Raw genomic sequence first — 13,946 nt, 5'->3', positions numbered from 1 at the left:
GGGGGGGGGGGGGGGGGGTGTCAGGTTTCTCTTTTGCCTACAGAGGATGCATCTCCAGACCAGGAATCCATCCAGAGACCTTGAGGAAATCGCCCTGGGAAAGGAAGGGTCCTTGCCCATCACCACGCTGTTTCTCCCCTAGAGTCCTGAACATCCACCATCATATTGTTCGTTTATCAATCACTTATCAGGAAAGTAATATAAGCACGTGGCTACAGGAGGAAATGGTACAGAATTCAAAATTTTTTAAAAAGCAACAGTTCAGGCTGGGGTTGTGGCTCAGCAATAGAGCACCTGCCTAGCACGTATGGGCACTGGGTTTGATCCTCAGCACCACATAAAAATTAGAAATAAAGGTAGTGTGTCCATGTACAACTAAAAAAATATTTTTTAAAAAAGCAATGGTTCTCTGACCTACTTTTTTCCACACCCAGTCTTTTCGATCAGCAGGGACCCTCAAGCCCATGTCATAGCTAAACCTTCATAGCAGTAGATACTATTCTTATATAACTTTTTTGGGGGGAGGTGGGTACTGGGGATTGAACCCCAAGGGTGCCTAACCACTGAGCCCCATCCCCAGTCCTTTTTTATTGTTTATTTAGAGACAGGGTCTCACTAAGTTGCTTAGGGCCTTGCTAAATTGGAACTCCATATCCTTCTGTCTCAGCCTCCCAAGCCACTGAGATTACAGACATGCACCATCTCGCTTGGCATAACTATTTATTGACTGGCCAATTTTAGAGAGTATTTGTCTCTCTGATGTGGTAGACAGAGTTTTAGCTCCCCTTGCCATTTTTACCTTCTCCCCTGCCCTCCTTTATTAGTTATTATAAGGTACTCTTGCTCCTTTTGGTATCTTTGTAACTTTTACTATTGTTAATCTCAATTGTTTGTGTGTGTGTGTGTGTGTGTGTGTGTACCAGAAATTGAACCCAGGGCCACTTTCCTGCTGAGCCACATCTTCTGCCTTTTTTATATTTTATTTTGAGATAGGGCTCACTAAGTTGGGTAGGGCCTTGCTAAGTTACTGAGGCTGGCTTTGAACTTGGGATCCTCCTGCCTCTGCCTCCCGAGCTGCTGGGATAACACGCATGCACCACCGAGCCCAGCTTGACTCTTTTGTTGTTGTTGTTGTTGTTGTTGTTGTTGATGTTATTTGGCCCACAAAGTGAGCTTATTAACAACCATATCCTTTTCTTTGCCCTGCTTCCTCCTCCAGTTAATTTCTTGCTACGACATGGAATTCAATGACACACTTCTTCACTTGTAAATGTGATAACTCTATTTATCAAGGGTCTCTTGAGTCTAGACCATCACTGTCCAATAGAACTTGCAGCCATGATGGAAATATTCTGAGCTGTCTAAAACACAGGATGCTAGCCACATGTGGCTCTAAAGAGATGGACACAATACCTTTTTTAAAAAAATTTATTTATTTTTATGCGGTACTGAGGATCGAACCCAGTGCCTCACACATGCTAGACTCTAAAGCGATTGAAATGGGGCAAGTGCACAAGGGTTGAATTCCTGCTGGGTGCAGTGGTGCATGCTTGTAATTCCAGCAGCTTGAGAGACTGAAGCAGGAAGATCTCAAGTTCAAGACCAGCCTCAACAACTTAGGGAGACCTCGTCCCAAAATGAAAAGGGCTGGGATGTAGCTCACTAGTAAAGCACCCCTAGGTTCAATCCTCAGTACATTCTCCCCACCAAAAATAAGTTAAATTCTTTTCTTTTAATATTTTTTTAGTTGTAGATGGACACAATACTTTTTTTAGAATTTATTTATTTCTATGTGGTGCTGAGGATCGAACCCAGTGCCTCACATGTGCTAGTCAAGTGCTCTATCACGAGCCACAACCCCAGCCCCAAAATTCTTAATTGTACTTTTAAAATTCATTTAAATTTAAATAGCTACTTGTAGCCATCAGAGAGCACAAAGTCCACGGAGGCCTTCCAGCAGAAAGAATGATAATGACAACCAGCAGAAAGGACAACAATGACAACAAACTCGTGTTTCTTGTCATGCCCCAGGACTGTTCTGAGAAATCAGTTCATAACAACTTTTATAAAGGACTCTATTCCCATTTTACTGAGGCATCCAAAGATTAAGTAACCTGTCTAGGGACTGGTGGAGCTAGAATTTGACCCCGTGCGTCCAAAGCCAAGGTCTGTGCTCTTAGCCACTTCCCTATATTAATCCGATCTCATCCTGATTAGAAATCGGCACATCCTTTTTCCAGATACAGCCCACCTTCTGATCAATGAGACGGTCTCAGCTTCTCCTGTTATTGACAGCAGTGTTTCCCACGGGGGTTGTGTGCAGGGTGGGTGCCAGCCTGCCCCTTCCATGTCTGTTATAAAAAGCAAGCATAAAACCGGAGGTGGAGGAGGGGTGTGGACATGTATATGGGCTCCAGGGAAATCAGCCAGGGGCTCACTGCCCAGACACAGAAAGGGTACTCCTTCCGTCTGTACCCAGAGCCTGCCATGCCCCACTGTTATGGACCTTTATATGGATCCTCCTCATCAATCCCCAAAACATCCCAAAGAGGGACCGATGTCGCTAGAGTGTTGCTGGGAATAATCAATGAAGTGGCTCCCCAGAAACACCCAGAACCCTTCTAGGGAAATGCTCCACCCATACCGTCCATTTGCATTCCTTTTATGTCTGTACCAAATGTCCCCTACTTTCTTGTCTACTACCTGTGCAAAAAGTCTTTTGGGAGGCAGGGGTACCAGGGATTGAGCTCAGGGGTGCTCGAGCACTAAGCCACATCCCCAGCCCTATTTTGTATTTTATTTAGAGACAGGGTCTCCCTGAGTTGCTTAGCACCTCCCTTTTGCTGAGGCTGGCTTTGAACTCAAGATCCTCCTGCCTCAGCCTCCCAAGCTGCTGGGATGACAGCATGCGCCACCACCCCCATGAAAATATTTATCTCTAATTTTCTTAGAGATGCTAAAAAATTACAATGATAAAAATTAAAAATTTTACTATAATAAAAATTACTATATTTTTCCCAGAGTCTTATTTCCAGAACTTCTATTAATGCTAAAATATGAAAGGGCTTTTGCTTTACTACGAGAGCATTGATAACCTTCTCAAGGTGTGGGAAATGTTTCCTCGCCCACATTCTCCCTAGAACTTGCCTAATAGATCCTCTAAGAGTCACAGGTATCTTTTTTTTTTTTTAATCTGGAAGGAATTTAAGGAGAAAACAATTAACCCACCCTCATTATAATAGATAAGAGGCCAGCAGTGTAGTCATCTGGTCAAAATAGGTTTAGAAATTCATGTTTTCTGATTCTTTCCACGCACACCACTATGGGAGAAGTGAAATCAGAGGATCTAGACACAACCCACAATATTCCAGCAAGAAAGAGAGAAAGTAAGATGGTCAGGCCTCTTGCCCCTGGATGTCTTCCCCTCAGAAGTGTCCTAACCAGGAAACTTCTGAACATACCTAACTGTGTGGTGTTTAAAGACCAATGACCCCACCCACCAGCAAACATAGCCAATAGTCTTAACCAGTGAAATGAACCCCTTTGGAAACAGGTGAGAAAGAGATAGTTAAAATAGCCAAGACTAATTGAACACTTAGTATGTGCCAGGCCCTGTGTAAAAGTTAGCACTACTTCACAGTCACTAAGTGAATTAATACAGGTAAAATACTTTGTATAGTGTCCCGAATGTGATTAGCATTTAAGAATTTCTTCTTTTAAATTAATCTACACAACCACCCCATGAGGAGGTGCTATGGTTTCTATTGTCATTAGCTCTACTTCCAGAGAGGAAGCTGATACCTAGGTCAGTTACCTGACACCCTGCTGGTGTCCTCCTCAGAGTACAGGAACAAGAGACCCTTTAAGTTGTTCTCAGAAGCAGCAAAGACAGTTCCCTTTGAACTCATAGTGCCTAGTCACACTTTGCTTAATTGTTTCTTAAGAGTGCAAAAGCTCAAACAACAAAAAGAAAGCTCTAGAAACCTCTATCCTGGGTACTGAATAGAGTACCACAGTCCAAAGGTCCATCCAGTCCACCAGCTTTTATTGAGCCACTACTATACACCTGGTAGTGCAAACACCGAGGAGAGAGATGTTTCTTATTCCTCATCAAATCTATATTCTGGAGATGAAGATGGCAATAGATAAGACTTGAACAAATAAGAGATAAAAATTATTTTAGGGATGGTAGCAGCACCAAGTATTAATTTTTACATACTGAATTGCCTTGAGTCTTTAAAAAAAAAAAATCCACATCTCTAAGATGTCCTGGGTTAAAGAAGTGGAGAAAGAAGCCAAATAGCATCCTTTAGTCTTATTCCAGAAATTTCAAAGGCCAAACATTGACGTGAATGTTGCTGGTCCTTCTAACAGTGGTGTGGTGTGCAGTTTGCAGGCAAAGGCAGAGAAGCCAACTCTTGAAGTCCCACAGGCGGAGTGGAGTCCGTGCAGAGAAGAAATCATTTCCTTGGTATTTTTTTTTTCTTTTTTAAGACCAAGGGGAGAAAGGAAAGCTCGGGATGTCACTAATGCAGTGATATCTGTTCAGATATTTTTTTTTCTTCCATCTTTGAGCCTTCCCCAGCAGATTTCTGTTGGCAAAAAGAACCTAATCCACATTTTTTTTGGGGGGGCCTGTGCATTGATTTAATAGTATCAACCCCTGAGGTCCTCGTGGTCTGCACCTGGGTTGCTTTTTTCCCTAATGAAGCAAGAGAAGTGGTTTAAGCCCCTGCCGCGCTCCCTATCAAAGCCACACAATGATTAACTCAGGTCCCCTTATTAGGACCAAGCAGAAGAAAATCCCTTAGTCATCAGCATTGTGAAAATCCCAGGATGGTGAGTGTTCAATGAAAAGATTACCTTGGGCACCTGAGAAATAATGGAAGAGCTCAATAGACAGACCATTAAGCCCGTCCACACACGCTCAGTCAGGTGGAGGGTCGAGGTAATTAGCTGCGACATTCAGGCCAGAGAATCCATTTTGGAACTTCTGCCCCGACTAGGTCAGTGTGGATAATTATTCAAATCCCTCCAATATTTTTCCTGAAGAAGCCATTTTAGGTTTTGTCTACACACACACACACACACACACACACACACACACCCCTACACAAACAAGACTAAATATGACTAGTCAGTAAAAGTGGGTGGATGGATATTTTATTTAACTGAATACTAAGACACTTGGAGAATGAGAGGTCCAAAGATGTAACTTTTTTGTTGTTTTTATTTGTTCTTTTTAGTTACACATGACAGTACAGTGCATTTTGACATATTATACAGACATGGAGTCTAACTTCCCATTCTTGTGGTTGGACATGATGTGGGGTTTCCCTGGTCGTGTATTCATTCCACTGTCTTTCCTATTCCAAACCCCCCTCCCTTCCCTTCATTTCCCTTTGTCTAATCCAATAAACTTCTATCCCCAACCCCTTATTGTGTGTTGGCATCTGCATATCAGAGAGAACATTCAGCCTTAGGTTTTTGGGGATTGGCTTATTTCACTTAGCATGATAATCTCCCATTCCACCTTTTATCCACAAATGCATAATTTCATTCTTCTTTATGGCTGAGTAATATTCCAACATTCATATATATATGTATATATATATATATATATATCTCACATTTTCTTTATCCACTCATCTGTTGAAAGGAACCTAGGTTGGTTCCATCCAAAGCTGTAACTTATTATTTGTGTGAGTTCAAGCCACATTGTTTTGTCTCTCTCAGCCTCAGTAGCTTCAACTGTAAGATGGGAATGTTAATAGGCCCTCTATTAATATTAATTCAATTAATATTGTATTGAATATAAAATGCAGTATTTTTAACTTATATCCTGATAAGTAGTAAGCACTTTTAAAAGATGACATGTTTGACTAGTTGTTGGAACGGACTATCTCGTGTTTGGAGAGATGGAACTTTTGGACATCATTCAAGAAGGGGGTCAGGAGCCTCAGAGCAAATGCCTTTACCCTCCAGCCCTAGTGTGGTGCCTTCATAGGAAATCCGTGTCCTGGGTTTCGGGCATGTGAAAGCCCGAACAAGTTGCTCCCTGGTAGTAGCACATCTTCCTGCCTTTGATCTTGGTCTCCATCAGTCTCTCCACCTGGGTCTCCCTTTCCCTCCTCCCTTCCCAGAACTGGCTCTGCTGGGGGTTGGGGGCAGCAGTCTGGGAGCAGCGGGAAGCCCTGATAGAGAAGAGATGTTTGTTCCAAAAAGCAAAAGTCCTGGGAAACGAGGTCCAGCTCACAGTTCTTGCCTCTGTTTTGAAGCCGTGGAATCCCTCAGAAGGGTTGCCAGACCAGAGTCGGGGCAGACCCCTTGCCCTGGCCCTTGTCTCCTGCACCCGGGCACATGGCTTGGTCCCAGAGAGGAATAGATTGCGTTCCTGAAGGCTCTGGCTGGGGGATGTGTCCTGTCTCATGTGCCCAGACTCAGCCATCCTGTGGGGGATAGTAGATCTCTGGCTTCAGCCTTGATGGCAAGTTGTCCAGAGCATGGTGTGTCACCAAAATGACGGAAGGTATCCCGGTCAGGGAATCCACTCAGATACTTGCTGGTAATCTGGGGAGATTCCAGAATCCTTTTTATAGCCAGAGATGACCAGCGGGCTAGGAGTGTGAAGGGAAACCTACTCCTGCCTCCAGGATGGGGCGCAGACCCTCCCTCTACGCCAGTGAGCAGTATTCCAGAAGCCATGGTGAGTCTTTAGCACAGAGAGTACCATCTGTCATTGTCATGCCCATTTAGGATGTGAGGATTACCTCATTCAGTCCTCCCAGTATGCCTTGAGGGACATTATGATGGTCCCATTTCCAGAGAAGTAACTTGGTCCAAGTCACCACTCTAGAAAATGGCAAAGCCACACTTCCAATCCAGACAGTCCTAGACCCGTCCTCTAAGCCACTTTTCTGGGAAGATTTCTTTTGAAGTTAAAAAAATAAAATAAAGTAGCATACTCCTGTAATCGCTGTGGCCAGGGAGGCTGAGGCAGAAGGATGGCGAGTTCAAAGCCAGCCTCAGCAACTTAGCGAGGCCCTGAGCAACTCAGTGAGACCCTGATAGACATGGTACCTGGTACATGTTTAGATTTTTCTGGCAATAACTTCAGAGCTCTAGGGCCTGGGAAGGATCTGGTCACTCTTTTCTACTTAGAATGTAGCCGGCCAAAAGGTATAACAGATGATGCTTATGGGGAGCTGCTGGCATTATACAGGAAAGGGTTCAAAGGGACCAGAATTCTGTCAATTTTTTCTTCACTATGCTACAACTCAATTGCAAAAAAAAAAAAAAAAGCCAATTACAACAAAAAGTAGAACTGATGACCACTTCCGAGCTCAGGAGGAGGCTGAAATCAGAAGCAGGAGACAGACTGAGATGGGCCTTTCACATAGGAAAGAGCCACGTGTAGGGCATCCTTTCTCACCGGGAGCGGGAGGGCTGGACCAGCAGAGGTGGCCATTTCCTGCCAGAACTGTGTGGGGCTGTGTTTGCATCCTCTTCTGGGTCTTGTCACTTTACTCACTGTTCCTGATTCAGTGCTCGGGAACACCATGACTTCAGTGTAGTTCAATCCTACCTTGAATCTCTTTCTTTCTTTTTTTTCCTATGGAAGTTAATTTTGTGGGGTTTTTTTTAACTTTATTTTTTTAATGTTTATTTTTTAGTTATAGATGGACACATATTTTATTTTTTGTGGTGCTGAGGATTGAACTCGGTGCCTCACACGTGCTAGGCAAGTGCTGTACCACTGAGCCACAACCCCAGCCCTTGAATCTCTTTCTCTGCCATTAGCTCTTCCTTTTTCAGGCAAGATGCCTGCCCCTTCACTGTCCTCATAGAACACACTTCCAGAATATTCTTTTTTTTTTTTGTACCTGGGATTGAACTCAGGGGCGCTTAACCACTGAGCCACATCACCAGCCCTTTTTTATATTTTATTTAGAGACAGGGTCTCACTGAGATGCTTAGAGCCTTGATAAGTTGCTGAGGCTCGCTTTGAACTTGGGATCCTCCTGTCTCAGCCTCCTGAGTGCTGGGATTACAGATGTGCACCACCACACCTGGCTCAGAATATTCTTTATCATCCTCATCATTGGTATCCTTCCTAAAATTCAATAGCTAGGAGGTTGGGACTGTAGCTCCGTGGCAGAGTGCTTGCCTAGAATGTATGAGGCACTGGGTTCGTTCCCTAGTACCACATAAAAATAAATTACTAAAATAAAGGCATGTTGTGTATCTACAACTATAATTTTTTTAAGAATTTAATGCCAGAACCAAAAATGATGTACTACACCTGCTCCTAAATAACAACAGGGTCACAGGGCCTGGCACAGTGGCGCACACCTGTAATCCCAGCAGCGCAGGAGGATGGTGAGTTCAAAGCCAGCCTCAGCAACTTAGGGAGGCTCTAAATAACTCAATGAGACCCTGTATCTAAAAAAAGGGGGGGGCGGCTCAGGCTCAGTGGTTAAGTACAAAAAGATAAAGTAATAATAATAAAAGGGGGCCACAATTTCCCCTGCTTTGGGGAAGCAAGGAAGATCATTAAGACTAAGTGCAAGTCCGTTGCTGTCAAATAAAGATGAGCCTAAGGGACAGAAGGCTGGTCCCAGTCACAGAGCCCCAGGTTTGCATTCACGACAGGAGCTTGCCTTGTCTTCCCCGAGAGGAAACGGATTTGACTGGTGTCCCTCTCTGGATTGGAACCGCATGTGCGTGGTAAGAGGAGAGTAGGCGTATTTAAAGGTTGATCATTTCAACTGTAGCAAAACTCCCACCAACTGCCAAGCATCAACTTGACAGAGCAAAGGAGGGAGTTTCTAGCTGAGAACAACTCTTGCCAGCGCCCGCTCTGACCAGCCATGCTTGAATCCCTCCAGCTTTTCCGCTAGCGATGAGGCCATCGGGAGATCCCAGGGAGGAATTCGGGCTCTGGTGATCCCCTAGGAGTCCAGACTTCTTTGCCTCTTGGCAGAGAGCATGAGAAAACCCAATTCTTAAATTCTAGGCATTTTAGTTGGTTTCCTTGTAATTGGATTTGATTGCTAGCCCCCATTTCCCTTGATGGCTTAAAGAAGAAATTCTGTGAAAGAGTCCTGCATGGTGCAAAGTGATAGTACTGAACCTGAGAAAGACAGAAACAAGGCCCGGCTGTAATCCCAGAGGCTTTGGAGGCTGAGGAAGAAGGATCACAAGTTCAAAGGCAGCCTCAGCAAAAAGCAAGGCGCTAAGCAACTAGTGAGAGCCTGTCTCTACCTAACAAACTACAAAAAAGGTCTGGGGATGTGGCTCAGTGGTTGAGTGCCCCTGAGTTCAAGCCCTGGTACCAAAAAAAAAAAAAAAAGACAAGCCACCTTCTTGCCTGGACTCGATTTTGGAAGAGTCATGGAGAGGACAGATTTAGGATGAGGAATCCTTTAGTACAAATGGTAATCACACCAAATCTGGAAAGCTTTCCTGAAATCCCTCTAAAGGCCACAAGGACAGTTTCCTTCTCCCACCAACCCTGGCAGGCTTTCAATTAGCTATGTTGGTTTTCAGGTTGACCAATCTAGTCTTTTCCTCTGCTTTTTTCGCAAGCACCTTGAAGCCAGAACTGGCCACAGGCTTTCTCTCAGTCCCTCCCTTCCCAGATTTTCCCTGAGTTTCCTTTCAAAGTCAGGTAGCCCATGAGTCACAGGGAGACAGTTGTTTGCAAGACTGATATAACTTTTGCTCTCATGACATTTTGCGGGTGGCACACATGCAAGAAAAGGTACCGAATTGCAATTGTAATTGGTGCTACAAAGAACAAGGGTAGAGCCCGGCACAGTGGCCCACACCTGTAATCCCTGCAGCTTGGGAGGCTGAGGCAGGAGGATTGTGAGTTCAAAGCCAGCCTCAGCAACTTAGTGAGATTCTAAGTAACTGAGTGAGACCCTATCTCTAAATAAAATATAAAAAGGACTGGGGATGGGGCTCAGTGGTTAAGTACCCCCAGATTCAATGCCTGGTACAAGAAAGAAAGAGAGAGGGGAAAAAGGAGTAGGTTTCTTAGAGAATCTTAAACCAAACAAAACAGGAATGATTTGGGTGCTGACAAGAATTCTCCCCCTCCACCAACTTTAAAGTTTACTAAGCACTTTCTCCCATATTCTCTCACTTGATTACAGTATAAGCCGTACAAAGTACGGTTTTATTATCCTATTCTAGAAATCTCATCGAGGCTAATGAACTTGACACGGTTTCCCCAGGGTCAACTGGCTGGGACACTTACCAAAATTTTGACACTCGGTTTTGGACTCTTTCTTGGGGCTTCATTATCTGCCATCAGGGGGGAGTTGAAAGTTTGGAAAGGCACACTGGGAAAAGGGGCGAGGATAGGACTCCTCGGGGTGACTTTCTGGAACACATTTGGATGAGGGCTATGAAGACTGATATTGATCTCAACCAAATGGTAAAAAACAAACCTCCCTGAAACGTCAGCAGATATTCAGACTACCCTGTGCCCTTGGCAGTCTCTGAAGTTTCTGGTAAAACTAGAAATGCTCTCTGACCAGAAACACAGTCCCTCCATGCCACACGGAGACACACAGAATATCAAACATGCTCCCTCAAACCTAGCAGTTCCTCAGCCTCTCACCCATGTGTGTCTATGAATCCTTAGTGACAGTGTGTCCCAGGCACCATATCCCAGGACTTTATATGCACTTCCCCGTTCACCAACCCTGGAGAGAGGTATTATTAGTATCTCCATTTTGCAGATGAGGCCAGTAAGGTTCAGAGAGATGAAATAACCTGTCCAAGATTACACCGTTCCCAGTAGAGCTGGATTTGAACCCAGGTCTGACTCCAAACTCTATGTCCAAACGTTACTCTCTACCACATGCACTCCCAAAACTAAAACTGAGTTACAGAGCCACTTCCTGAACTTTCCACCTGTTTTTTGTTTGGTTTGGTTTGGTTGTTTTGTTTTAGCACCTAAAACCAGAATGAGGCATAATAGCAGCTTTTGGGACAGTTTTGAAAGGCTCTGGTACCTGGCCCTCAGACACCATGTCCCTCTGGGTCCTTCACTCACCCCATTGCATTCCCTCCTCTTGAAGATCTAGGTTAATAGACAGTGAGAACTGACAGATTCAATCCAGGCAACCTGCAGCCAAATTACACCAAGGCCCAAGGTGAAAGAAGTGCCAGTTATCTTAGTTGCTTCTCTAGACTAGTGAACCCTCTATCCATCCGTTTGGGTTTAGCTAGAGTCATTTTTCTTCTTTTTAAAGATAGGTGGTGCACACCTGTAATCTCAGCAACCCAAGAGGCTGAGGCAGGAGGATCACAAGTTGGAGGCCAGCTTTCTCAACTTAGTGAGGCCCTAAGCTACTTAGCGAGACCCTATGTCATAATGAAAAATACAGAAGGGCTGCGGATGTGGCTCAGTGGTAAAGTGCCCCTGGGTTCCATCCTTAGTACCACCCACAAAAAGAAAGAAAAAAAAAGGAAAATAAAAATAAAGATGGGGGAAAATGCAAATCACCCACACCCAGCCCCAGAATCTGAATCAGTAAAATTGTGTGCTCTCTCTCTCTCTCTCTCTCTCTCTATATATATATATATATATACCTCCAAAGCAGTGGCTAGGGATTTTTTTTTATTTTTTTATTTTTTTTATATTTATTTTTTAGTTCTCGGTGGACACAACATCTTTATTTTTATCTGGTGCTGAGGATCGAACCCAGCACCCTGCGCATGCCAGGCAAGCCCGCTACCACTTGAGCCACATCCCCAGCCCAATTTTTTTTTATTTTTTAGTAGCAAACATTTTATCTTTTCATACCTTTTTGTTTTCCCTGGTCTGTGCTGCGTGCCTGCGTGTTGTTTGAACTTGATCTGTGAACAAAAATATTAAACATAAACACCTGCCTCACCTCCATTCTTCTTTCCTCCTTAGGTGAAGGCAGCTTCCAAATATGTGGACGTACCTGTGAGTATTTGAAAATTGCTTTTCGTGGGTTTGTTGTATTGTCTGATTTTTTTTTCTTGTTTTGGCTTTGCTTTGTTGGTGCTGTTCATTACTTGCTGCTAAACTGTATATTCCCCACTTGATCATCAGAAAGAGAGAAGTCAAGACCCTTTCGTTAGTAGGATCTTTTTTCAGACCAGCGTATGGTTTCCTTCACCAGGAAGAGAGTGTTCCAGCTGCAGGGTAAACCTAGCTCACTTTCACTTGTCTTTTTCTTGATTTCTCTGGTTCTTTTCTTTCTGTTTCCATCCTGCTCACCCCCACCCCTTACATAAACATCTTAAGAGTAGAGCTCTGAGCTAGAAATTTGCACAAGAGTACCAGTATCTTTTTTTATATATGTATATATTAAACAATATATATTAGTTATATATATAATATGTATACAGTAAATATATATATTTTAGCTGTAGGCAGACAGCATGCCTTTATTTCATTTATTTATTTTTATCTGTTGCTGAGGATGGAACCCAGTGCCTCACACATGCTAGGCAAGTGCTCTACCACCGCGCCACAACCCCAGGCCAAACAGTATCTTTTTTAAAGCAAATAAATTCTGAATTTGTTCATTTGGAGGTCAGTTCTGCAGTTGTTTTAAGGAAACCTTACAAAAACTGCTTATAATTAGTGCAGGCCTCATTAATGGCGAGAGCCCTCAAAGTTCACAGATAAAGCACTCCAAGTTGCCCAAAATTTACATTTAAATTGAGGTTAAGTACTATACATGAATGCTAAAAAGTATGGGATTACCTGTGATAAACCAGGGTACATTTATAGACAGACTTTGCCCTGCCTATTAGCAAAATAAAATTGGAGAGATTTAAATATATTCCAATAAAGGAGGGAAGAAAATGATTCTGTTTCTCCATTTCTAACAAAAGAGGTGTGAGTCTATTATAAAATATTAAATTTAGAGAGCTTATCTCAACAGCCACCAAGGGTCTTGTACTGAGCATTTCTCATTCTGAACGTGGTTAAGTACCCTCCTTGTTCAAATACTTATTTGTTAAAATTTGTTTTTTTCTAAAAGGATTTATATTAACATTTAAATTCATTTCCCCAGGAAGCTAAGTGTGTAATGGTTTATTGGCTTATTCCTCTAAGGAAGACAAAATGGAAAATTGGAGTGAATTTAGCATTAGCATATATTTTGTTTGTTTAATGAAAGAATGTGCAATCAATAATTATGCTTTGAATTCATATAATACTTCTCATCAAGGGACCTCAGACTCCTTCGTGTAGGCAGAAGAATGGAGAATAGAAAAAGCTCACAAAACCACAGCAAAGAAGTTAGGCAAATGGCTTTGTCAAGCCCTAAAGTATAAACTTTGGCTTCATGGGGAGTTTCTGGCCCTGGTTCTCCATCTTTAAAATGGAGATACTAATACCAAATTCAATGCAGAACAGGAAGCACCTGACCTGGCACTCAGCAGACAGGTCATCAGAGAAGGGCATGCAATGGTATCAACGTGGAAAGCGCAAGTCAGGATGAACGGCTGACATCAGCCCTGCCCTCCCCGGTCTTCACCAGTGACCGAGATTGAAATTCTCATCTCCCAGTACAAAGATCTGGCTTGTCAGTCTGTTTTCTGTAGCCCTCAAAGCAAAGGAGAGATCTCCACATGGAGGTCTGGCTGGGTGACCCCATAGACAAGGCCCATACATGGAGAGATTTGATCTAGCCATTGGTGTTACCAAGCTGTTAGGTTGAACCACATGAGAATGGCATTTTAGAGAAGTCGAAGGAAGATCAAGATCAGCAATTTTTAATGGCTCAATATAAGAATTCTTTTTCTTCTTCTTCTTCTTCTTCTTCTTCTTCTTCTCCTTCTCCTTCTCCTTCTCCTTCTCCTTCTCCTTCTCCTTCTCCTTCTCCTTCTCCTTCTCCTTCTCCTTCTCCTTTCTCCTTCTCCTTCTTCTTCTTCTTCTTAGTACCCTG

At 43.3% G+C, this 13,946-nt stretch overlaps 1 protein-coding gene across 1 annotated transcript in view; it reads left to right on the top strand.

Annotated features, from left to right (window-relative positions):
• The window catches only part of Cadps (calcium dependent secretion activator), a 468,098-nt gene that overhangs the window by 406,958 nt on the left and 47,194 nt on the right, over positions 1-13,946 (top strand). The window contains 1 exon segment of the mRNA XM_048801213.1: positions 11,936-11,968. Within this exon segment, the coding sequence (XP_048657170.1) occupies positions 11,936-11,968 (33 nt within the window).

The sequence above is a fragment of the Marmota marmota genome, unplaced genomic scaffold (genome assembly GCF_001458135.2).
Source record: "Marmota marmota marmota unplaced genomic scaffold, marMar, whole genome shotgun sequence".
Lineage (NCBI taxonomy): Eukaryota > Metazoa > Chordata > Mammalia > Rodentia > Sciuridae > Marmota > Marmota marmota.
The sequence above is the reverse complement of the archived record's forward strand: the minus strand, read 5'-3'. Positions and strand labels throughout refer to the sequence as shown.